This window comes from Pyrus communis, chromosome 9, assembly GCF_041283825.1.
Source record: "Pyrus communis isolate YQ-2024b chromosome 9, ASM4128382v1, whole genome shotgun sequence".
Lineage (NCBI taxonomy): Eukaryota > Viridiplantae > Streptophyta > Magnoliopsida > Rosales > Rosaceae > Pyrus > Pyrus communis.
In genome coordinates, this window is record NC_142573.1 from 6,264,858 (window position 1) to 6,288,856 (window position 23,999).

At 37.2% G+C, this 23,999-nt stretch overlaps 3 protein-coding genes and 1 pseudogene across 4 annotated transcripts; 1 reads left to right on the forward strand and 3 right to left on the reverse strand.

The window, feature by feature from the left end:
• Nucleotides 1-875: 875 nt before the first annotated feature.
• LOC137740423 (dirigent protein 1-like) lies at nt 876-1,494 on the forward strand (annotated as a pseudogene).
• A 2,278-nt stretch (nt 1,495-3,772) lies between these two features.
• On the reverse strand, nt 3,773-5,119 carry LOC137738709 (mitogen-activated protein kinase kinase kinase 18). Its single transcript, XM_068478182.2, has one exon. It carries the CDS (start codon nt 5,070-5,072, stop codon nt 3,798-3,800), a length of 1,275 nt encoding a protein of 424 aa, XP_068334283.2. The 5' UTR covers nt 5,073-5,119; the 3' UTR covers nt 3,773-3,797.
• Nucleotides 5,120-11,516: 6,397 nt separating this feature from the next.
• LOC137739408 (aspartic proteinase A1) lies at nt 11,517-15,846 on the reverse strand. Its single transcript, XM_068478976.2, has 14 exons — nt 15,691-15,846; nt 14,971-15,339; nt 14,799-14,859; nt 14,504-14,598; nt 14,312-14,424; nt 13,987-14,155; nt 13,854-13,893; nt 13,675-13,739; nt 13,360-13,473; nt 13,112-13,176; nt 12,851-13,007; nt 12,657-12,776; nt 11,914-12,002; nt 11,517-11,819 (listed from the first exon to the last, which is right to left on the reverse strand). The coding sequence occupies exons 2-14, from the start codon at nt 15,328-15,330 to the stop codon at nt 11,735-11,737; spliced, it is 1,533 nt and encodes a 510-aa protein (XP_068335077.2). The 5' UTR covers nt 15,331-15,339; nt 15,691-15,846; the 3' UTR covers nt 11,517-11,734.
• A 2,953-nt stretch (nt 15,847-18,799) lies between these two features.
• LOC137740977 (putative WRKY transcription factor 31) lies at nt 18,800-22,180 on the reverse strand. 2 transcript variants are annotated; one of them, XM_068480787.2, is made up of 5 exons: nt 21,566-22,180; nt 20,878-20,976; nt 20,159-20,719; nt 19,944-20,057; nt 18,800-19,812 (listed from the first exon to the last, which is right to left on the reverse strand). In XM_068480787.2, exons 1-5 carry the CDS (start codon nt 21,998-22,000, stop codon nt 19,150-19,152), a joined length of 1,872 nt encoding a protein of 623 aa, XP_068336888.2. In that variant the 5' UTR covers nt 22,001-22,180; the 3' UTR covers nt 18,800-19,149. The 2 variants fall into 2 exon arrangements, with proteins under 2 accessions (XP_068336888.2, XP_088556935.1); XM_088700809.1 differs by lacking the exon at nt 20,878-20,976.
• Nucleotides 22,181-23,999: the final 1,819 nt, after the last annotated feature.

A 23,999-nucleotide genomic window follows, 5' to 3' on the forward strand; every position in this document is an offset into this window, starting at 1 on the left:
TGACTGAATATTGAAGAAATATATGATAAAATGTTTGGCAATGCTCAAATTTGACTGAAAGTGAAAGGGATGTTTAATTTATATGCAGATTTAATAATATTACAAAATTTCAAAACATTAACAAATAGGTTGTGGATTAGTATTGAAAGGAACATGCAACTAATTTAGAAGTTAAATAATGGCTCCTTTGTTATTCACAAGGATGCAATTCATGACAATTACAACAACAGTAATATAATATAACTGATTAACTGTAAATAATAATTTCAGTAAAATATAAAATTCAGCAATCGAAAATTAGGGTTCATGCTCAATCGGAAAAAAAAAAAAAAAATGTTTCATGCAATCAGACTGAAAAAATATCAACAATTTAGACCGTGTTTTAAAATAATTTGAATTACGATGGTGAATCATGAGATAATGCGTTGTGACATATTTTACTAAAAGGTTGTGGCAAAGGGAGAGAGGGAGAGAGAATGGCTTGATAATCCTTTATGTTATTTCTCATGCCTTGTGCTTTTATTTATTTTTTATTCGAAAGATCATAGATTCAAAGAAGCCAAAAGCAGGCAAGCAATTACAAAGGGTGAGCCAAAAGGCCCCAATTGAAAAAAACCACAAGGCCAGTGGGAGTTGATACAAACTAGGAAAAACTTGCAACAAACAATACACTAGCATGAAAATAATACACTTGCATAGGTTGTTACATATATTGTAAATAAATTATTTTGCATAAAAATTAGAAGTTAAATAATTGCTCCCTTGTTCAAATTATAATTTGAAACCCTAACCGTATGAAACTGAAGATCACAAAGCTATTTCTAAGGCTAAATTGCTTGTTCTTCGTTTCTCAATTAGCTCCAATGCATTAACCAATGGCATTAAACTTCATACCAAAGCTCAGTGCTCAATCCATAATACTAGTCATGGTTCTAGCCATGGCTCCATTTCCACTTCCAGTCCGAGCTACTCCCAAGTCCAAAGAAACCCAACTCTCCCTCTACCTTCAAGACATCACTGCCGGTCCAAATGCCACAGACATTCCACTTGTAGGTATTTCCGGCAAGCTTTGGAGCTACACCCAATTTGCCACAATTTACACCGTTGATGACCCCATAACGGAAGGCTTAGACCCAAACTCAGCCTCCGTTGGCAGGGCTCAAGGGTTAACTATGACATCGGGATTGGAAGGACGAAATGCCCTTGTATTGATATCGATTGTGTTCACAAACAAGGAGTACAATGGCAGCACCTTGGAGATAAAGGAATTAGTAAGCAATTTGAGGACATTAGAGAACTATAGGCGATTTCAGGTACCGGGAAATTTCGATTTGTTAGGGGATATGCTACATTTGAAACAGTAAGCACTACTAGAATATCATGTTCATTTGTTCTACTATGCATGTAAGTACGGTGTACCTGCAGTTCATGTTCTCTTTTGTAGCAAATGCTTTGGTTTGTAATTATAATTTGTAGGTCAACCTTGAGGCTTGAGAAATGTGCCCATTTTGTTTAATCATGCAAAGCCTATATCAACAGTCTCAATATGAAACGCTCTCCTAATCTTACAAAATTAACTTTTCAGTGTGTTGAGCAACCAACCACTGTAGTTTGGATCTGATATGGTGTCGTCCTCATCATCATTTCTTTAGATGTAAACCCTAAACCTCTCTGACTTTCTTCCTCTCTCCCTCCTCCTCAAAGCTTACAAGTAACGAATTGCTTGAACTCCATAGGAATAGTGACGGGGTCAATATGGGGCATTGACTGCCACTGACCCTAATAACTTCAAATATCTCCCCTTTGAATTTTTATATAACCCCTATAATAACTAAAGGCAAACAGCACAGAGAGACCATTTATCAATATTTTTTAATTAAAACATACCAAAACTACAACCTTTTCAAAATGGGGAGATCATTTTTAGTGATCAATATTGTAAAGAATTCACATCATATAAAAATCAATGGTGAATAATAACTTGGTTGTATACAATGAAGATGAATGGACATCAATGGTTTAATGATTACTTGGTTACGTACAACAATGAAAAATGTATTTGATTCTATTGATAATAATGTTGTGATACGAGGTTCAAAAATATGAGAATATGTAGTTACCAATTATAAATGAAAGCATATATAGTTTTGAGAATTTTCTTGTTCGTGACCCCCTTAATGTAAATTCCTGGCTATGCCACTGCATAGGAGCCATTAACCTCAAATCAAACTCTATGAAAGAAATTAAAGTAAAAACGTCATAGTGGGCCCCTAAACCTACGGAAAAACCTTAAAAATTAGAAGCATAACACTAAACTTTTTAGAGTGAAAGAAAATGTCAAATTGGGCATGTGACCATGCATCGTGGTCCTTTCATGACTTCTCTTTATAGTTTATACCTAAGTCCTCAATAAAAGATTTATTTTGTAATTAAAAATATCAATGCGCTCATCCTCAATCAAAGATTATTAAATCTCAACAAGTATTTTGAATTTTTACTCTAAATTTGAATTTTCATCCGTATTTAATATTTACTTATTTGAAGTAGAGAAAACCATAAATCGGGAAGGAAAAAAAAAAAAAAAGGGAACACAACGAATGATAATAGGATATTCAAATACTCCACTAATCATTGAGCCCCAAAACAAAACTACTCCATTGATCAATCTAATTTATGATTTTTCAAATATAAAATTACAGATTGTGAAATGAGAGGCAAATATCTTTTTTATTACATAATTGTTAATAAAAAAGTTTGTGAATTAGTATTGAATTGAAAACTTCCGGTGCTTCTAGACCCTTTCTCCAGCTACTAACAAAACTTTAGGCCAATTCATCTTGGAAGAACTACATCCACCCAAATGGTGTTGCATATTCTTTGAAGGAGATAAGATTATGATTGCCAATTTGCCAGTTGGTTTTTATTTTCAACAGAGGGAACAGAAATCTGGTGATCCAGTTTTAAATGTTGGTTCCTGGCTTACCAAATACCAACTCAAACTAGCCCATCGTTTCTGACAGTTGCCAAGAACAGTAAATATTGACCTGAAAATTTTAATTCCTAAGCCACTTGCATTTGAGGAACTACACCGAACTCGAGCAGCAGTTGGCAGAATGGAACTGTAGACACCCAATTTGGCACCCTTCTTTTACCTACCAAATGAAGAAACTGATGAGCAGACACCTTTTCTACCAAGAATTGTATTATGGCTCCTCCTCTATGCCATGGGAATTAAGCCAAACTGGCCCACCAGCACAAGAAGTTTTTCAATCGGACTGTCACTCTGTTCTGGGAGTTTTACCATGTTAGTGGTATTCGTGTCATAATATATGCATGAAAGATATTTCATAGACTTAAGTCTCGTTTGTGATTGTTTTGGTAGGAAGCACTTCTGTTCATAGGCATTTATGCTCAAAATACTTTTAACTGGATCACATTGATTTTTTAAAAGAATCTAACTACTTACAAAAGAAGCATTAAATAAGTTATTCTCCAGAAAACGCTTCTATGACTCAGAAACACTTTTAACTTTTTATGTCAAACGCATTTAAAAACGCTTTTAGCTGTTATAAATTATGTACGCTTTCTAAAAGCAATCTCAAACATATCTTTAAGATATTGTTATAATGTGAAAGGATTAATAATATCGCGTGACAGTGTGAACTTAACAGAGCTTACTAGCACAAAGATAGTCTTTTGTGCGGTTGTTGTGCTTATTATGTTCACTCAACACCATCCGGACTAAAAGTAACAGCAGTAAAACAAAAGAACAGACAGAAAAATAAAGATTTTTATGATTACCAAAAGCTTGAAACTGAAGGATGCAACAAATTGTCGCTGTCGAGTCTGTCCCTCTCAAGAAGGAGATTGCTCAAACCTACACTACTACTATTTCTCCTACCATTTTTGCAGGCCTCTAAAATATCCACATTAATTCTACAACTAAGATTATTGCAATGTAAGAAATTTAAATCCAAATCCTCCTCACTACCTACAGATTCATCATCATCCGCGATACTGTTGCTTTCATCACAATCATTCCCTCTAACAGTGATCCAAGTTTCATCATCCCAACTCCACCCGGGGTCCCCCGAAAACAATGACAGCCGCCTGATCCTCTGATCATCGGAGGAGTTTTCGAAACTCGGGTTTCGATCAAGGCTGCCCGAAGTCTCTGATTCCCCAAAAGAATTCCATATATCTTGATCGAGAATACTTGTTGGAGAAAATGAAGTGGATCCTTGAACTTGTTTTGTAATGCTAGAAAAACTAATTAAAACTTTTTCTTCTTCTTCCTCCCCAAGAAATGAATGCTTTAGAAGCTGACTAGCCGTCCAACGCTCCGTTGGGTCCCTCCGTAAGCACTTTTCCAAAAAGTGCTTTGCTTGATCTGAGAGGAAGCTTGGAATCTCAGGCAACTCATTAGAGTATGCAATTTGATAAAGAACAGTTACTGGGTCAGCTGCATTAGGCCACGGCGCTGATCCTCCGGTAGCCATTTCGATAATTGTACACCCGAGAGCCCATACGTCGCACGCGAACCCCTGCTCTTCTCCGCGTGCCACCTCCGGCGCCATAAACATTGGCGTGCCCCCAATTGTGGCGACGGAAGCTCCTGCCGGATTAGCCCACCTAGCACATCCAAAATCTGCAATTTTTGGACCGTTTTCACCAACCAAGATGTTCCTGCCTTTTATGTCACAATGTACCAACCCAAGGGAATGCAAGTAGTCTAGCCCTTTCACCATTCCCCTCGTGTAGTTTCTGATTATTGATTCGTCAACTAGGCCTCCGCTGCTGCGAATTGCATCGATGATCGTGCCGCCTGGCACGTACTCCATGAGAAGATTGTACACGAGCTTGTTGTTCTCACTAGTAATGTCATGCCCCATGTAGCTTACTATATGTGGACTGCTCAAAACAGAGAAAATTTTCTGCTCCCTTTGCAAGAACTTGGAATGGAACATTTCAGCGGACTTGACGGCAAACTTGTCGCCGGAGCGGCGAGAAGTGGCTAAGGAGACGGTGGCTGATGAGCCTTGGCCAATGGTGCAGCCTCTTGTCCATTCCATTTGGTGATGAGCAAAGAATAGAATGTACAAAATATAAAACTTTTGTGTTGGTTAAGATGCCTATTGCCTTTGCCTTTATATATGGACCAACTCACTTGCAAATATAAGGTGGCATATTTTAAAAGGGTAGTTTAATTGGTTGGTTGGGTCTCTCTCTCTCTCTCTCTCTCTCTACCGCCATTACGGTTGACAATTCCCTTAACTTAATTCGGCAACGTGTCGAAATTTGGGTGGGGTTGACGGCATTGGCCTCCTATACGGGTGTGATTTGGCGAAACAAGATGCCGACATGTGTCAACAATGGGGTTTAAGAGTGTGCAACTGTGAGAAATTTTTCAATACGTTGGAAATACGGTCTAATACCCTAAGTGTTATAATATAAGTGGTTGAAATTTATTTTTTTCAAGTATCAAACCACTTGTATTATAACACTTGATATGTTGGCCGTACTCCCGACATATTGAAAACTCTCTCGTGCAACTGCAAACCGGAAAATTGGGGTAGACATTTGGTTTTGGTTTGGTGCAAGAGATGGGAGAGGTTGGATAGTTAGCTTGGATTGGATAATGCTAATGGGATGGGATTCTGTAATTTGGAAGGATGTGTGAAATTAAAATTGGGTAAGGTTTTAGGGGGTGCGTTGAACCACCAAAACAGGTTTGAATTTTAGTATCACTTTCTCAATTTTTAGTTTTGGTATATGGTTGAATTTAAGCATGTGGTTTGCCACTCTACATACAAGTCTTGTCAAATTTGAAGTCTTTCTTTGGTTGAGAAAAGGAATATGACAATTTGGTATAATTAAAAGGACGGTTAAGACAAGATAATAATTATTTTTTGTATGTGGGCATTGACCAATTTTTACTCTACCACCATTGCATAATCCTTTTCTTTTTAAAATGATTTTTGGTACCCTAGATTTTTTTTTTTTTTAAATGAATAATTGTTAACGAACCATGGTTGTCTATTCTTTCGTACTCGAAAGAGGCTAGTTGAGAATTGTACCCTACCTTTGGTCACGGTTAAATAGATTCACAACTTAGAATGAGATATCTTGGATTAGTGGAATTTGTGCAAAGGCAATATTCGTAATTTTTCTGTTAAGGAATCATAAACCCAAATTTTTCCTCAATTGAAGGTACATAATTTGATTGACTTACGATTATAATGCTTCACCCCCATATTTTGTTGAAATTTGATTTGTCATCACCGGCACATCAAAAATTCAAAGAATGTGCTTTACCTGATCTAAAACAATGTCTGCAAATTCTATTTATTTGTCTAATTTGTCTAAATTGTCTCACTAACTAAAAATATATATCGGGACAGATTTGTGATACTACTTTTTTTACATAATTTTTGACATTTTTTGTGTGCAGCCCACTTTATAATGTATTTCAACAATTCGAACCGTATATCTTTTAGATCTTTCTTTTCTCAAAGAGCATGTTTACCAAAAATCACCCAAGTTTGAAACCATATGACTGTTGGATTAAGAGTTTAGAATTTCTTTGTAGAGTCGTATTCATCAACTTTCTTCACTACAAATAAATGTCTTTAATGGTTTTAGATTTGTCGAAGTTTTTGCAAGAATGATCCATGAATGATGTTCTAAAACATTGTACCAAAACATGAGGTGGCAAATAATTCATAAAAAATTCCATTTTTAAGATAGTCTCCTTAACATGTCTTTTAATTTTTCGTAGCAAATTTATATTGTTATTTTGTGACACTAGTTATTTTTCAGATGTTTGACATACCCCATCTAAAGTTGCATTGACCCTTTGCCGATGGATTATCATGATTGATGATATGCCGTCACTCAACATTTTTATCTTCTATACCTCTTTTTTGAATTTCGACCTTCGAATCGAATAAATTGAAGAAAATTAAAAAGTAAAAATTAACAAAGGATTTGTGAGAGGTAAAAATATATGTGGATAGCACCACCTCTAAAATAATTCATCCCAATTTCATGAGAAATTCTTCAGTGAGCCAGAAATACAATCTGGTACACCAAATGTTAATTAGGTAAAAAAAAAAATTTAATTTTAATTTCCAATTAATTGTGTTATTAATCTTGATCTACTGTGCCGTGTACTCGGGACACCAAAAGGAAAGACGATGATTCACATATGTAACTTACACACCACAAAAGAAACTACCATGACATGAGTGTGAACATGATTTCTACCATGCTAAATAAAGCACTTTCATCCTTTCTAGAAAGAACAATAATAAAAAGAAGTTATAATCATAGACGAAAAGTGTCATTTAAGACACTAAAAGAATAATCTTGGTAGTAAATTAGAAGGTACATACCATTAATTATAATTAAATAACGAAGGGAATGAAACCATTAAATTATATTAATCACTAATAAACCACACGTAGCATATATAAGGGTTCATTAATGCATGTGCTACGTTTTGTTGCTTCAAACCTCATGTTTTATTTACCAAAAAAAAAAAAAAACCTCATGTGAATTCATCTACTCTTAAACTTATTTATTTTTTTTATTTTAAAATTAATTGAAATATTAAACGTCATTCGATCTCTAACTTCCACCGTACGTACACACTACATTATTATGCCAACCAAAAAAATATGAATGGGTGATGTTAGATAGATGATCTTCTTAAATTATTTTTGTAGATCATATGATGTACGCTGATGAGTTTTTTTTTTTTTTTTTTTAATCATTAAAGAAGATATCTAACCATTAACGATCACATCATGTGTGGTCTACAAAATATGATTTCCCTAGCATTTTTCAATATGTATATATGAATATCTATAAATTGTATTATATTTTTTTTTTGTTTTTCTCTTTAAAAGCGGGGCCATTTGGTGGTATCGCCAAGGCAGTTCAGCTTTTCGGAGGGTGAAAAAACTCATAGAGACATTTCAGTATTCCAATGGCTATCATCGTATGATTCACCAACGCTAAAAATTGAATTTAAGACGAACTGTGTGAAATACTAGCCTGAAATTCTTCACTAACCATTAAGCCACCTTGCGGTGGTTAAATTAAATTAAATTATATAGTATATTTGATCGACCCTTTAATTAATGAAACACAAGATGGTAGACAAACTTGATGCACCAATAAAAGCTAGAAAGTGGGGTGGTGGATTGAACTTGCGAAAGAGTTAAAGAGAGGAATCAATTCAGAAGCAAAAAAAGGGGGAAAACAAAGTGAGTCCCGATTGACTAAACAATATCCACAGTAAATAAGCAGGTGAGATTAGTTGTTTTTGGGGTTATAAAAGTAAAATGGCAACAAAAACCTAATTAAAAATCTTCTATTTGTTGTCTCACTCACACACATACTTAACCACCATCTAAATATCTAATTTCTGTCCAAAACTTGTTAAGTTAGTTGGACCAAGAGTGAGTATCCCCACCAACAATTCTCAAATTTTATGCGTGGCTTGTAAGATAACTATACATAAGTCATGTTTATATATAATTAGAGTAATGTTTCCTTACCAGTGTTATGTTGCAAGAAAAATATTTAAGTTGTAGACTGAAACTAAACAACATTACTAAGAATGTGTTAAACTAACGTGTGTTACAGATTCACAATCAAATGTTGAACAATATTATGACAAGCATGGTAAAACTAAATAACATAATTAAACATGAGTTGACTAAATATGCGGTACATATTCAGAGTTGAATTCAAACTATAATATGACTAAGAATATGAACAATATAATTTGAATTCGAGATTGAATTAACTAATGTGTGAGACAGATTTCTAATCCAACGAAACAATGACAATATAACATTTTCGTATATGATTCTAGTTCATTTTCAATGAGAGAAAAACTCATCATTCAGTACTCGTTACTCGTGCAATTGGAGGCTAAAAATGAACCATAGGGAATTGAACACGTAGGTGTTGAGGGTTATTAAAGGGCACGTTTTATGTGTGTTGTATTTGTGGAAGTGACAAGGTTTACGTGCCTTTGATGCAATTGAAATGAAAAGTACAAAAAAGAAGGGTTGTTGGTGTGGGCTGTGGTCCTTGGCATAGGGTGGCTTATGTCTCCCTTGCGGCAGAGGATAAACAAATTGCAGAATGCTTTTTCTTGTAAATTAAACTATATAGCTGTGACTCTGCAGACCAACTTGCATGAAGCAGTTCTTATGTATGGTGTTTCAGTGCAATAGCACAGTACAATGTCAAGAGAAACTTGCAAATATTATCATATTATTACATCAAGACATCATGATAACCATTATCATATTATTAGATCAAGATATTATGATAGCGATTACCCAAGGAATATGGGTTTCACTATAAAATAAATTGGTAATATGAAGGTGCAAGGTTCATTATTTTCCTAATGTGGGACTTGTACTCTTAACACGTCCCCTCACGTGTGGCGAATGTTCAAGTTTAGCACGTGGATAACACAAATCAAGTGATGTGGAGCACGTTCCGTTGGACTTCACATTTGAGACAATCTGTTCTGTTATCATAAAAGAAGTTGGGGTTTCACCATAAAATCAAGTGACAATATAAGTAGCGGCTCAATTACTTCTAACCAGCACATGCAAAGTTCATTCTTTCCCTAATGTGAGACTCATACTCTTAACAATTACCCCGTTTCATGTAACATTGTGAGTGTGAGCTTGCCATCTTTGCTAGCTTTTCTAACAATTAAGGGGTACTGAATTAAAGGCTTTGCACTTTTGATTTGGCATAAGATGAAACAAGAACTTGAAACCCTATGAACTGCATTGGTCCTACTTGATTTGTACCATTATTTGCCCTAAAAATATTTGCTTATAAAATTCGCAGCCCCACTCATCTTAGCTCGTTTTAAACGCAAAGCATGAGGCCGGTGAGCTGAAGTAACAACAACGCAGCTAATCATGCAAATGGCATGGAGCTAATCAGTATTTTGGGGGTAATGCCATACCCAAAGTTCCAAAATTTAGGAATTTCAATTCACGATGATCTGTTATGACGACATCATATTTGTTCAGGGCATCATCAGTCCTCAGTCCTCAGGCCAAGTCATAGACGTCGGTGTCTTAATCAATTCCAAAATGCCAAGATCTCGATTGCGAGTCATGGTATCAATTTACCTTGACCTAATTTGTGTTTCATCTAAAATTATTTCAGTTTTACAATGTTGTGAGTTGTTAGGGTTGTTGGAAAATTTAAATGAGGGTTTGCTTTGGTTTAGCATGATAGCTAGGGTTTGTTGTAGCCGGCATCTCAATGAGTAAAGTTGGATAATGGATTTGCTTGCTTGGACGTGCCGTTATAGGAAGTGCTTTCGTTCTCTGTCTGTGTGGGTGATGGGACAGATGGAAATCATAAATGACTCGGCACACATAACAAGTTTGTTTATATGTCACTTTGTAGTTTGTTAGTTAGAGACTTTGAGGACTAAAAGTGCTTTCCAATATTGTGTCTCTTTCTGCTTCAACCACGTACTCAGGCGAGTCCAAATTGAAAACGATATCATATCGTTAACGCTTCTAGAACATATAATTGTGATTTCTAGGTAAAACTCGAAATGACATATGACGGTATTTTAAGTCAATTAAGTATTGTCATGTGACACTTAAATATTTTGATTTTCTTATATAATAATGCATGATTGATAGAAAAAACTATCAACGTAGTATTGATGAAATTGCATATGATTCTTATCCACGTATGTCATTAACACTGCTATTGCATGCAAGTGTGATTCCTAAAACAAAACTCGCATGCACTTAAGACCTACACTGACAGTATTTCAAATCGATCATGTAGAGTTACACGTTAGTGATATTTCAAAGTGAATCACACAATTTTGGGCTGGAATACCACCAGCAATAGCATCGAAGGTGGAGGAAGGAAACGTTTTGGAAAAACTAATGAAAATGACTTGAAAATTTTGAGTTTTAACGAAACTGACAAAATAAAAGGTAAAGTAAATGATATCATTATTGACTTTTTAGTGTAAAAATGTAATTTTTCGTTAAAATGTACAGTACCAGAAGTTTTTTGTTAAAGTCACTGAAGTTTTTTTGCTTGATATGTGAGCTCAAAATTCAAACAAATGATATCAGCTTTTCATAAAATGGTTTTGCAATTAACCACGTGTACAAATGTTGGTAGAAGCCTAAGATGTTTCATGTCACATTGGAGTCATTGTGACGCTTGATAAAAGTTTTTTTTTTCTTCATAAAAAACCCCAGCTGATGATTTTGCTAAAGTAATTTAATTTTTTTTTTTAGAGGCCGAAAAGACTTACAAAGACATTTCAATTCCCATTAGTCACCATCGTGTGATTCATCAACGTTAGGAATCGAACCCAAGAAGTGCCGTTTAGAATACAGACCAGAAATTCGTTCCCAACCCTTAGGCCACCCTGTGTGAAACATGAACACTTGATAAAAGTTAGGCATTGCAAAAAAATTAAAGAAAACGAATTTGTCAATTTCAACACCATGTATATATTGCAATACCAAGTTTTCTTGTACAGAAGTTAGCAAATCTTGTCTTCAAATATTCACAGATGCAAGATTATCCAAGAATCGTGTCCATCATCCATCACATAAACAACTTCCATTGTATCTAACTTTTTGTGATGTAAGTAGAGATTACATACAAAAGTAGGCTAGCAGAAAATATAGAATCAGCCCTGCGTCTAAGCTGCTTCTGCAAATCCAACTGACGAGTTTCCATAGTCGAACACAGTGTGATACTTACCCATGAAAACGTCTCCCAAAATCCTGCATCACATGCATATACACCATTGTTATTAGTTGCAAATTATTTCTGTATGACATTGCTGGAAAGAAGGTAGAAGTTCAAAGAGATAAATACCACAGTGGTCCACGAGGAGGTGCGATGTCTAAAGCTATGAATCCGCTGATGCATTGAGCTGCGACTCCCTCCCCAACTTTGAGAACGTACTGATACCAACAGATAACACACGAAATGAACGATTGAATACCGGCGAAAAACGGCGAAGAATGGTTTTATGAACAATGATAATAATCCATCAACTTCAATAATATCTACTGTGGCAATAATTAAATGTCATTCATCGTATCCTTTGTACCGAAAAAAAATAAATGTAATGCGAATAGTAACTGATACTAAAATGTACTACAGTACAGTTTCCAGCAGAGAACTCACTATGACAGCTCGAAGTTGATAAGTCTTTCGTAAGTGTATTAATGCAGTTCCACAAAAACAACATATTGCACGCATAAAATCAATTCTAAGACTATTCGGAAACCTAACCAGTAACCGGTAAAAGTTTAAGTCTGACAACCTAGCTATATGTATAACTGCTTCATGGTTAATGAAGTTAGATTGGAAAATAGCTCACGAAAACTGCTTAGGTCATCCTTGGGGCCTATATGGATTGTAGAGACTGAAAAATACACAATCTCGTGTGTACTACTAGATTTCCAGAAATTAGATTCAGGAAGCTTCAAGATTAAGTACAAAAAGGACGGAAAATTGGAGATCGTTTCACAATTGGGCATGTACATAAAGTTGATAAGTAGTTTACTTGTGTGCTCAATGAAAAGATTTAGGGTAATGTCACGACACCATACCTGTTCTGGATCAAGGTCAAATACTTTACCACCAATGGTAAACGAGACACTGGGCAATGAAGATAGAGCATCACACTCTACTACTGATTCTCCACTGGGACTGGGAAGTCGTTCACAGAGCTGCAAGTGCAAATGCCAAGATGAGCATGCTGCAAGGGACGTTTCACGTAGAGATGATAGGGAAGTTGAGTTACCTGATTGACATAATCCAAGATCTGCTCCTCTGTCTGATTTTTCATTAGCTTATTCTGCATCCACACCACTGCCATCTCACAAGCAGCACATGTGGCATCATGCACGCCATCAGATTTCTTTTCTTGTTTCTGATCCACCATACTTTCAATCCCCGTGCTGTAAAGAAGTAGGCACATTAAAACCAGGATGACCTAATTAGCTCATTATTACCACCATCCCTTCTACCATAACTTTCAGAAAATAGGTTGAACTGCATCTACCTCACACCACGAGTTCCGTCAAAAGTACAGAAACCAATTTGAGAGCAGATCTTTTGGGGTTGTGCCTATAAAACATGCCAGTAAAAGAAAAATTCAATTTACTGCAAGGAGATTTTATGGCAAGCAGAACCAAAGAGAAACTGACCAAGCAATATTATCTACTTATATCAATTAAAATGATTAAAGAACATGAAAGTTTCATTAAAAGGCACCAATAGAAATATTAAGTAAAACTCAAATCTATATACCTTGGCTACCAACATTTCTATAATGGTTTTCCCATACTGTTCAACCACTATCTTACATTCCTGGCTTACAACACCAGACGCTCCGATGGCATGATTGATTTGAGTTATAACAGTCTGAAAAAGCGAGATTAAAAAATAAGTTAATAACATTAATCAGAAGTGCTAAATGTGAATATAAGCATGATAAGATCACGGTGAACTGGGATTCCTATAAGCAACGGATATGCCTTAGCATTGTATCTGTATGTCTTGTGCTGTGCTTCTTGATATATTGGCAACTGAGTACTAAGAAATAAGAGTATCGACAAGGCATACCGTTGGCCCAGCCAATAGGGAGGTTCCTGAATCCGCAATTGCTGAACAACCACTTGCACAATATCCTGGAAAGTGCGATGGCAATCTTTCAAATACAATAACAAGCAAGCTGGCCGAGGCCATAGGAAGCATCTACTCTAGACATAATAAGGTTTCAAAAACAAGTTCCGGATCAGTACCAGATGATTCACCACCAATTAAGACATCACCCATATCAAACTGCAAATAACAGAAACAAAAAGTAAGTATGAAACAAAAAAATATATCAAGTAGAAAAATCTGCAAAAGATGAAAAGATTTTGGATAGCGAACCTGCCAGTAGCCTTTTTGAGTCACGGGAACATAAGTATGCTCACCCTTGAAATGACTAGAATCAACCCCACCAAAGACAATCTCACCCCCTTCTTCCCCTTCAGTATTGCGATTTAACCAAAATGAGAAAACTGGTTCTTTAACTAGACCTTGATTGACCAAATTATACCTGTTATAATAGCAAATGTACAGTAAAAATAGATTAGCAACGAGGACTTACAACTGTGGAGAGGCAAGTAAAATACAGAATTTGGAGTGTTAGTTTTAATTTATAAATTGAATCGACTGATTCATGATTTTTACGAACAAAGTGGCACTGAATTACCAGACAGGAACAGCATCTCCGACTGAGATCTCTTGGAAACCAAGTCCAAGAATACCATCAAACTTAGCAGCCACGAACGTGACGCCAGGCTCTTTGGTTGCCTCAATAAAGTCCTATAACCAACAAAAATAGCAGAGGTAAAGTCCACAACACCAAACATCACCAAATCTACTTTCTGTCAAGAAAACAAACCTGATCCTGGACAACAAGATCGCCAACTTGGACATGGTCCTGGCTGAAGAAACCTGAAATTGCACCAGTGCCATACTGGATTGCCGCAGATTTGCCTACATTGGAATATGAAACCACGGCTTATGAACAAAACTTACAATCAGTCTCTATATCAATCTTTAAAGAGTGTCAGTTCGCGCCCCCCCCCGCCCCCCCAAATCCCGTTAAGCAGTTAAGGATATGGTTGATCACTCCCATTGGACTGTCAAAATCTTATAAGAAAGTGAATGAATTGAAACGGGGAATGGAAGCGTACCATTCTTCGTGTATGTACTTGACTGGCTAGACTTGTACTTGGGATGTAAATAGCATGCAACCTGCAATCCAATTTGAAAGCCAACCAACTTGTAAGAAAACTTCATTTGACTAAACATTTCTAATACAAAAAGAATTACAAAAACGAAAAAAAATGACTTTATGAGCTATACCGAGAAATAACACTTCGCTGAGGGCACCCAAAGATTAGAACTTCCGGTGTCAAATATCACAGTGAACTTCTGAGCAGGAGTTCCAATACCAATCTCACCAAAATACTGAGCATCCATATAGTTCTTTAGTGCAACGATATCAGTGTCCTCAGACTCCCCAAGATTACTGCGTAAATGATACTTCCTAATCGTACCTCCTGGCGTTCCATTACTTCTTCTATTCAGATGACAAGTTTGATCTATTTTCATCTTTTTCAGTCCAATTCTGACCAACCCATCATTGGGTGTGGAAATCACCACATGGGAAAGAAGCAGAAACAGAAAGGAAGTGACCAAACCAGCTCTAAATTCAGTACCCATTTTCGACAACTGCAACAAAAAGTGCGCAAATTTGTTGCTCAAAAATCACTTTTAACTTAAGCAAGTAGTGAAAATCAAATGCTCTAACAAAACATAAACATGGTCTATATGTTTGATCACTAAAAAAACATAAAATTGCATTCCAATTCCATATTTTTAACCTTTCCTGATATTTTCTCAGGAACCAAACAGATTCTAAGTAACCCTAGAACTCAATCAGCAATAAAGGTGCAAACATTAGAAGAAAACAATCCAAATATGTACAAAAATAACGACTCAAAAGCTTTAAGCTCTGAAAAAAATTATCAGAAACTTAATTTTGATGCATTAAATTATACTTATAATTAAATTAAATCTTACATTTTTTTTAGCACGACGACGAACTGCGAAGGATCAGATAAAAACTGAAGCAAGAAGGAAACTCAAGCCAGAGGACATAAAAGAACCGGAGAAGGGAGGGTCGGATTCCGCTGCTTCGCGGAATAGATATGGTGATGTGTCGTATTTTGATTGGCTGTCTGTCGGTCCAACCGAAAATTGCAGTTAACCTTAGGCCGCAACTACCAGTCTAGTTTTGAAACTTAGGTATTAGTGGCGCCTTTTGTGTGACGTGACAATCCGCAGGCCCACAAACAGGCCCAGAATAGTAAGTCAGCATCCTGCTGGACTTTGATAGAAGTATTGCGGCGGCCCAATGGTGTCAAAGCTTGGAGTGATGTTCTCCAAAGGGTCCAAACACAAAAACCATGGGTTGAGATTTAACTGGATCTCGCCGCTCACTCGTGAAAAATAATGTGCGCGAGAGATTTTATGTTAAAGCTTGGTAGTTATAGAACATACAAGCAATGCACGATTAGTTGCGGTATTTTGTCACACTTAAAGAGAGTAGTGCTTAAGGGATGCAAAAGAACAATGGAAAATTCTATTTTTGTTTTTTGTACAACGATATATTTACATTAAAAGTTGTAGAATAAATTGATACCGAATTTACTACTTACAAGTTTGAGCCTAATACCTTTATAAGAAAAATATCACTGCACACCCTACAAATCACCAAATAAAACAGGTGATTGTATTCCTCTAGCATCATGTACCAAACTGTAGAGAATGATTTTCTCACACTTTATTAATTTTAGATATTCTGCCATAATTTATAGGTGGCTTTTTAGTCCAAAAAAGTTGAAGTCTCATACAAACACTACAGTTATAAATAGGTAAAAGTGAGACAGAAAACCTTTGCTAGAGATCAAAGTGGAATTGGAGCAATGTGTCACATTATTTGTCTTCGTAAATGTATCAAATAATTAATGCAAGTAGAGAAGGAAAGGAGATTGGTATTCACTTTCTACTTTTGATCTTGTGTAAGAGAAAGAATAAAATTGACACAAATTGTTTGCTAAGATAGGTAGATAGAAAGATGGGACGATCTTTACATTACAAATGTCCCTTTATAATAGGAAGCCTTACACCTGTAGGAAATAATGGCATGAGTGAAAAGTCATCATTTATTTTTACTTTTTCATCTCCCTGACACTTTTCCACCTAAAGCTTTTAATTGTTGTCACCAAGATTCACTTTGGCTGCATGTTGGTTTTCTTCTTCATGCATTCATATGTGCGACATTCATATTATATTTTACAACTATAAATTTATATTTGGTTTTATTTTTCTCCAATTTTAACCTTAAAGCGTCTTTTTAACCTTAGGCCATTTCCAACGGAGAGGGCTAAAGGTCCAAGAGCAAAAAAATGGCTTGCTGTGCCCAAAAATCATCTCCAAACTGAGATTGTAACATTCCACATTGCCCAGGGGAGTGGATCCTGTAAGCCTTTTATATATATTCCCATGTACGAGGCCATTTGGGAATTCACTGGCTTCGGAGTTCATCGGAACTTTGAAGTTACGCGAGTTCGCGCGAGAGCACTCTCATGATGGGTGACCTACTAGGAAGTTCTCGTGTGAGTTCCCAGAAACAGAATCGTGAGGGCATGATCGGGGCCCAAAGAGGACAATATCGTGCTACGGTGGAGTCGAAACCGGGATGTGGTGGGGCCCCGAGTCGGGATGTGACAATTTGGTATTAGAGCCTAACCCTGGGCGCGAGTGTGCCGACGAGGATGTCGGACCCCTAAGGGGGGTGGATTGTAACATCCCACATCGCCCAGGGGAGTGGATCCTGTAAGCCTTATATGTATATTCCTATCTCTACCTAGCACGAGGCCTTTTGGGAGCTCACTGGCTTTGGAGTTCATCGAAACTTCGAAGTTAAGCGAGTTCACGCGAGGGCACTCTCATGATGGGTGACCCACTGAGAAGTTCTTGTGTGAGTTCTGAGAAACAAAATCGTGAGGGCGTGATCAGGGCCCAAAGGGGACAATATTGTGCTACAATGGAGTTGAGCTCAGGATGTGGTGGAGTCCCGGGTCGGGATGTGACAATTACAAAAATACCCTTTTTCTTCCGTAAATCCCTGGACGGGTTGTTACAGAGGGCTGGGCTATAATTCTATGCAATCCACCAGACCATTATTTGGCCAAATGTAGCCCTACTCTTAGCCTGTTTCTTGGGGCCCAGCTCCTCATATGCAATAATTGATTCAAATTCAACGGCTAGATTTGAAAATGTCCACCGATAGTTCTATTAAATTAATCAATAAATTTAAACTATAACTTAAAACTAATAAATTATTGAGAGAGCTATGTTTAGCCTCTTTAGTTAGAGATGATATATAAGTATGACCTAACACTATTTATTTAATAATAATTTCTTGCAAGGCTATAATTCTAGACGGAACTATGTTTAGCTCTTTGGTTGGAGATAACCTTATATACACTATGAGATGGTATAACTAATAATCCATTTTTGCTTCTATGATTTGCAGTATATTTTCCCTGTCATGAATTGGGTGAAGCTTAAGAACAAGCTTTGCCAAATAGGTAAATGGCAAGAGTTGGTAGCACCAAACGTGACAAACAAAAACCAAAAAAGTCTCTCACTCTTCCCCTTTCCTCACTTTCCTTGCGTGTCAAACTAAGCCCATAACTCCGAGACGGTTTTGTTGACTCCTTCCCTTGACTTCCCCTTTTAATACACATAACTCCAACAACAAAAAAAGAATAAAATCCCCTCTTATTCTTCCTTCCATACTCATTTTCCTTTATCCTTTCACTTTGTTCTTCCCCTTCCAACCTTTTTTTGTCTCTTTTACAAACGATAAGATATTTATATGAACATTTTATGCAGTGGTTTACAAATTTTATTATAAAGTTAGGCCGTTACAATGAACTCAAACACAACTAGATATTAAACTTTTTTAAAATATAATTTGTTTCTCTATTTAAATGTAAATTGAATCTAAAGTCTTCTGACAGCTCACATCGTACCAAGACTAATTGTGATTCTATCTAGGTTTTGATTGGTCAATCGGAAAACATAGAACATTGGCATAAATAATTATAAGACGAGAGAGTGCCAAAACATCAATCTCTCCATTTCCGTATGCATACAAACATGGAAGAACCAATTTGCATTCTTTCCTCTTTCTTTGTTTTTTTCTTCGTTTTTATGTTACTTTGTACTGACATACAATGTGAACATATTATTCCAAATGACAAAGAAAATAATATCTATCATCAATTTATCCCCTCCACCCAAAAAAAAAAAAAAAAAAAATACAAGAAAAACAAAGCATGTATATTTTCACTTTCTTTTTCTCCCATCCCAAAACAAAAGTAATTAATCCTAATCGAAAACTAATAATAATAAAGCATGCTTTAATTCCCTGAAAAACTAGAATTGCTAAGTTTATTTTTGCAATCGCTACTGCTGTTGCTTGGTGGCATTGGCATTGTTGTTGTTTGAGTTGGTTGCTGGGTTGGCAACATTGTTGTTTGGATGAGCATTGCCAATGATAGAGGTGATGGCAGCTGCTAGGGCTGCAGTGAAGTTTGGATCAGCTGCAATGGCAGCGGTGACGGCAGTAAGATCGGCCAGTGAGCCCTGCTGCTGCCCGGGTTGCGATTGGTGACCTAATTGGACGGCCGCACGGTCTGTATCCTGTGACATTTGGAGGCCAGAGAATTTGGACTGGTTGTATAGCGCCTGACTAAAAATTTGAGGCAGCAATGAGGAAGGGCCACTGGTGAAATTCTGATTAGGGTTTGGGAATGGAATGTTGAATTGGCCTGGTGGCCTTTGGAATTGTTGTAAAGGGTTCGGTGACTGTGTTAAGTCCAATGTAACAGTAGGGAATGGCGCTGAGGCGGAGATGGTGGCCATGCTAGTGGAGTATGGGAGGATTGTCCTGCTGAGGAAGTTTGAGTCCATTACGCTGTCGGCACTCGGCATAGCCCCTGAGAGCAACATCCGTGCTGCGGATGATGTAGTCGATGCCATTGCCATTGCTGCCGGAGGCAATGGGTGGTTGTGATTGCCTTCATATGTAGTGATTAGGATTGTCCTATCTTCTGCACATCTTTGTACCTGTTTGATCATAATAGTAACTCAAATTACTACAACGACTAAAATTGTATGTTCCTAATTAATTCACATTTGACAAGTTAACATTTCCTGTATCTAATAAGAGAAAGTTACCCTAAGTGAGCTTAGCTTACTTGTTTTCGAACGGGGCAACCAGCAGCCATGGTGCATCGATAATAAGCACGAGGACAAGGGTTTCCTTTTGCCATCTTTTGCCCATACTTTCGCCATTGACATCCATCAGTGATCTATATCAAAACCCAACAAATTTAGCAAATCAACAAGCATGTTGGAACAGAAATTCAATGTCACTCATAACACTATTCCAATTCAGTACAAAAGCACATACCATAGGCGCCTCGGATCGAGCTCTAACCGAGACCCGAGCCTTCCTCATTGTAGCCTCAGTTTGATCAACCTCTTTCGGAGAACTGAGCCTCGGAACTTTGTTAGGCCCCCAACTCTGTGACGGCTGATCTGGGCTCTCTTCTCTCCCAATTCGTCTCCCGAAATCCTTCTTTTTGTGATCAAAACCGATCCCTTGGTCATCACTGTGCCCTGCAGCCTTCACATTATCTCCAAGCGAGCCAGACCGTTCGCCACAACTTCGTTCATCAGACGAAGACTGTGAATGCTCATCAGCATCACCATTTTTAGCAGCCAACCCAAGATCCATGAACTGCCTCGGCACCACTAGTGATGATCCATTTCCATTCATAAGCTTCTTTTCTTCCAACGCCACTCGATGGCCTTCGGCATCACTACTGTTCTGATCAGCCTTCTGGCTTTGCATCAAATTCAGCAACTGCACCTGAAGAGCATTGTAATTGGTGGTCACCTGATTAAGCATCCCCCTCAACCGTTGATTCTCCACGTTTATCCGCTGGAGCTCAGCTTGAAGAACAGCGAGCTGAGAAAAACAGAAGAACCAAAATTCAATCACAGGTCAAAAAAAGTAAAGCTAAATTGATCAAGGTGTAAGTTTTTTTTGCAGTTCAATAAAATATCTCTAGTACCGTTGAAGTTTCATTAGAAGGAAAAAAATAACAGTTAGATTTTCATTTTTACCTCACTTTTAGCTCTTTTATCCTCTATGTTTGATGGAATACCATCTTCCGCCACTGAATGGTCAGAACTAGTGTTTGTAAGCAGAAGATTCAAACCAGTCTACAAAGTTACAAAAACACAAAGACAAAAATTAAAACCAGCAAAAATCCGTCTCATGAAAGAGATTATGAGTTCAAATTTGATAAATGACCAGGAGTTGAATGAAAAAAAAAATCTATAACTATAAATGAATAACACAATGAACAAAAACTCGCATGCACGGACCTAGAATTTTAAAATGGGTTGAGCTAAGGGAAGATATTGGGGGCAGTTGTACTCTTCGTTCTATGATACAAGTTTTATATATTACGAATATATATTTATTTATTTTTTGTAATTGGCATGGACCAAAACTGCGGTGGCCAAGAAACGCAGATGCGCTGTGCGATGCACTCTTCGGTAGCCCAGCTCTTCATGCTTCACGACTGAGGCAATTCATATGACAACCAAGCTTTCGAGAGGTCAAACTTTAAGGTTTAATCGGATATTTTGGACTAAGAAAAAAGCAAGGAGAAACATTTTGAGGTTATTAGGCGCTGAGGGAGGATAAAGGGCAGATGGAGGCTGTGTGAAGGAGGAAGAAGAACACTATACCTAGGGTAGGCTGGATCCGTGCCTCAAGAACAAAATGGCGAAAAGGGTCGCTTACATTTACGTTGAATTCCATGTCCGTGGGGCCATGTAAGTCCATTTTATCGGCAGGGTAGTCGGAGCCGACGGACTTTTCGAGGTGGTTCTTGCTATCGGCGAAGAAGTCCCGCTCGTTGATGACTTTGCGTTGCTCGTTGGAGGGTGGTGGTGAGTCAGGAGAGTGCTGAACATCGTCGTCGTTGGAGCGGTTGAGGTTGACAGCGAACTGGATAGTCGTGGGAGGAGGGGGCGTAGGAGATCGGCGGCGAATAGCGGTCGAGTTGTCCATGAGCATGAGTGATGAGTGGTGGTGGTGAAGTTGTTTTCTGGTGGTGGAGAGTGGTGGGAGGTGGTGGTTATATTGGTCTTCCTGGAAGGAGTTGAGGACTATAGGGTTGTGGAGAGAGAAGGAAAATGGATCTGAATCAATGGAGAGTCCACTTCCTTTGGCCATAAATCCTAAGAAAAATTGTGGAGAGAGAGAGTTTGTGTGTAGGTGGAAGTGAATGTGTGAGTGAAGGGGGAGAGAGTGCAATGGACTCGGCAATAAAAGGGGGGTTGGACTTTAGAAGAAGACCTCCCCAATGGAGAGAGAGAGAGAGAGAGAGACTATAGCAGTACTAGAAATGAATGTGCGGTGTGATGGGGTGAGGTGTGTTTTTTGTGAGTCCTAATATTTTTTGTGTTGCACTTTGGATTTGGACTTGGAGAGAAATGAGGAGGAGAAGGGAAGAGAAGGGAAGAGAAGGAAAGGAAGGGTTTTAATTTTAGAGAAATGCTAAGGAGATTCTCAAGAGTGAGACTCTTCATAAATTCTCCGTCACTTCATGTTTTTGGTACAATGTTTTAAAATGTTGAGACTAAAATTAACATTAAACTATGTCAAAGAGTTTATGAAGAGCTCACTTTGAGCAAGTCTCCTTAGCATTTCTCTTAATTTTAATTTAATTTAGTTGTGTTTGGGGAAAGTAATAGGATAGGGATGCTACAATTGGAAGGTTTTAAGAAGAGAAAAAAAGGGATTCAAATTTAAGGCATTTACTAGCTACTTGGTTATCGCTTTAAATATCACATGAGTGATGACTAAATACACTTTATATATGGTCACATGAGTAAAGGCTTGTTCATTATTATCAATATCTGACTTTTGGGATTAATCATCATACAAAAAAATTAAAAAAAAAAAAAAAGAAAAAAAAGAGATATGGAAAGTTTTTGTTTAAAAAAAAAACAATGTTTACGCCGATACTTCTTACACTTATCTAGCACATTAAAAAAAAAAAACTATGCCATTAAAATGAGTTAGTCACAACTAAGTATCTTACTCAGGACAAATATATATCGTTCTTATGTCCATATGACGAAGACTATCTACAACTGATTGAAGACAAAATTACCACCATACCAAACACTAGTTGGTTAGAAAGTTTTGATTGATTATGGAAAATGAAGTCATTATTAGTAATAACAAAAGTGTACATGCTTTAGGGTTTTTATTTTATTTTATTTTATTTTTGAGGTTATCCATGCTATAGTTATATAATAGTTGAAATCACATTTTCGGTCATAAATCATATATCACTCTTATGTCCATACGACGAAGACTTTCTGCAACTGATTGAAGATAAGTACCACCATACCAAAGACTATAGTTGATTGGAAAGTTTTGATTTCAAACTTTCGTGAAACGTTATGCTTTAGGTAGAACAATTTTTTAAAACAAATTTGCAAATCATGTGATGTGTCACTAATAAAAAATAAACATGTTAATCAACACTTAAGTAATAATTTGATTATCAACAACTACGTTATATGATTTACAAAATTTAATCTAATAGTTGATCACCCTAGCTTACTCAAAGAGAAATCATGTCCACCTGAACCCTTTGTCTTCAATGGAGTACATACATTCAGGAATGGAAAAATGTCGGCTGAAAAATAAAAATGATTAAGATGTGCCAATCGTCGTCTTACCTAAAGCTTTTCTTAATCTCGATGATAATATTACCTATTCACGTCATAGCCTAGTAATCCCGGTAGCTATTCACAGACTGACGGTGTGGGGAGGGAGGCAGTTGGACCCCACATGCATGACGGTCCTGCGCTGGGACAGCCGTCCGATTTGGCTCTGAAGTCAAAAAATGGAGGAGAGAGCTTGACGCGTTCCAAAACTCCACAGGCTCCCGACTGGCCCGGCGTCTCTCGCTCGTGGAAAGCGTAGTCTGAGTCAACGGTTCTGATATGAGATTGGTCCGGAACCAAGTGTGGGATATCGAATTCAAAGGAACGGATTCATTATTCTCGCAGCGTTTCTGCTTAATAATATAATATAAAAGATAATACATTACGGTAATTGACCGAAAATCATTCAATCTAGAATTCGTTTTATATAAGTTGCACTATAGACTCGTTGCTGGACCAACGGAGTTTTGACATTGAACCATAGCTTCATT

Coding starts and splice junctions, on each gene's coding strand:
- LOC137738709 (XM_068478182.2), bottom strand. CDS start 5,072: ATGGAATGGACAAGAGGCTGCACCATTGGCCAAGGCTCATCAGCCACC.
- LOC137739408 (XM_068478976.2), bottom strand. CDS start 15,330: ATGGGTACTGAATTTAGAGCTGGTTTGGTCACTTCCTTTCTGTTTCTG. Junction 13,740..13,853: donor AATTGGTGGTGAATCATCTG/GTACTGATCCGG, acceptor CGCACTTTCCAG/GATATTGTGCAAGTGGTTGT. Junction 12,003..12,656: donor TTGACCTTGATCCAGAACAG/GTATGGTGTCGT, acceptor TGTTGGTATCAG/TACGTTCTCAAAGTTGGGGA.
- LOC137740977 (XM_068480787.2), bottom strand. CDS start 22,000: ATGGCCAAAGGAAGTGGACTCTCCATTGATTCAGATCCATTTTCCTTC. Junction 20,977..21,565: donor ACATGGAATTCAACGTAAAT/GTAAGCGACCCT, acceptor GTAACTTTGTAG/ACTGGTTTGAATCTTCTGCT. Junction 20,058..20,158: donor CTCGATCCGAGGCGCCTATG/GTATGTGCTTTT, acceptor GTTTTGATATAG/ATCACTGATGGATGTCAATG.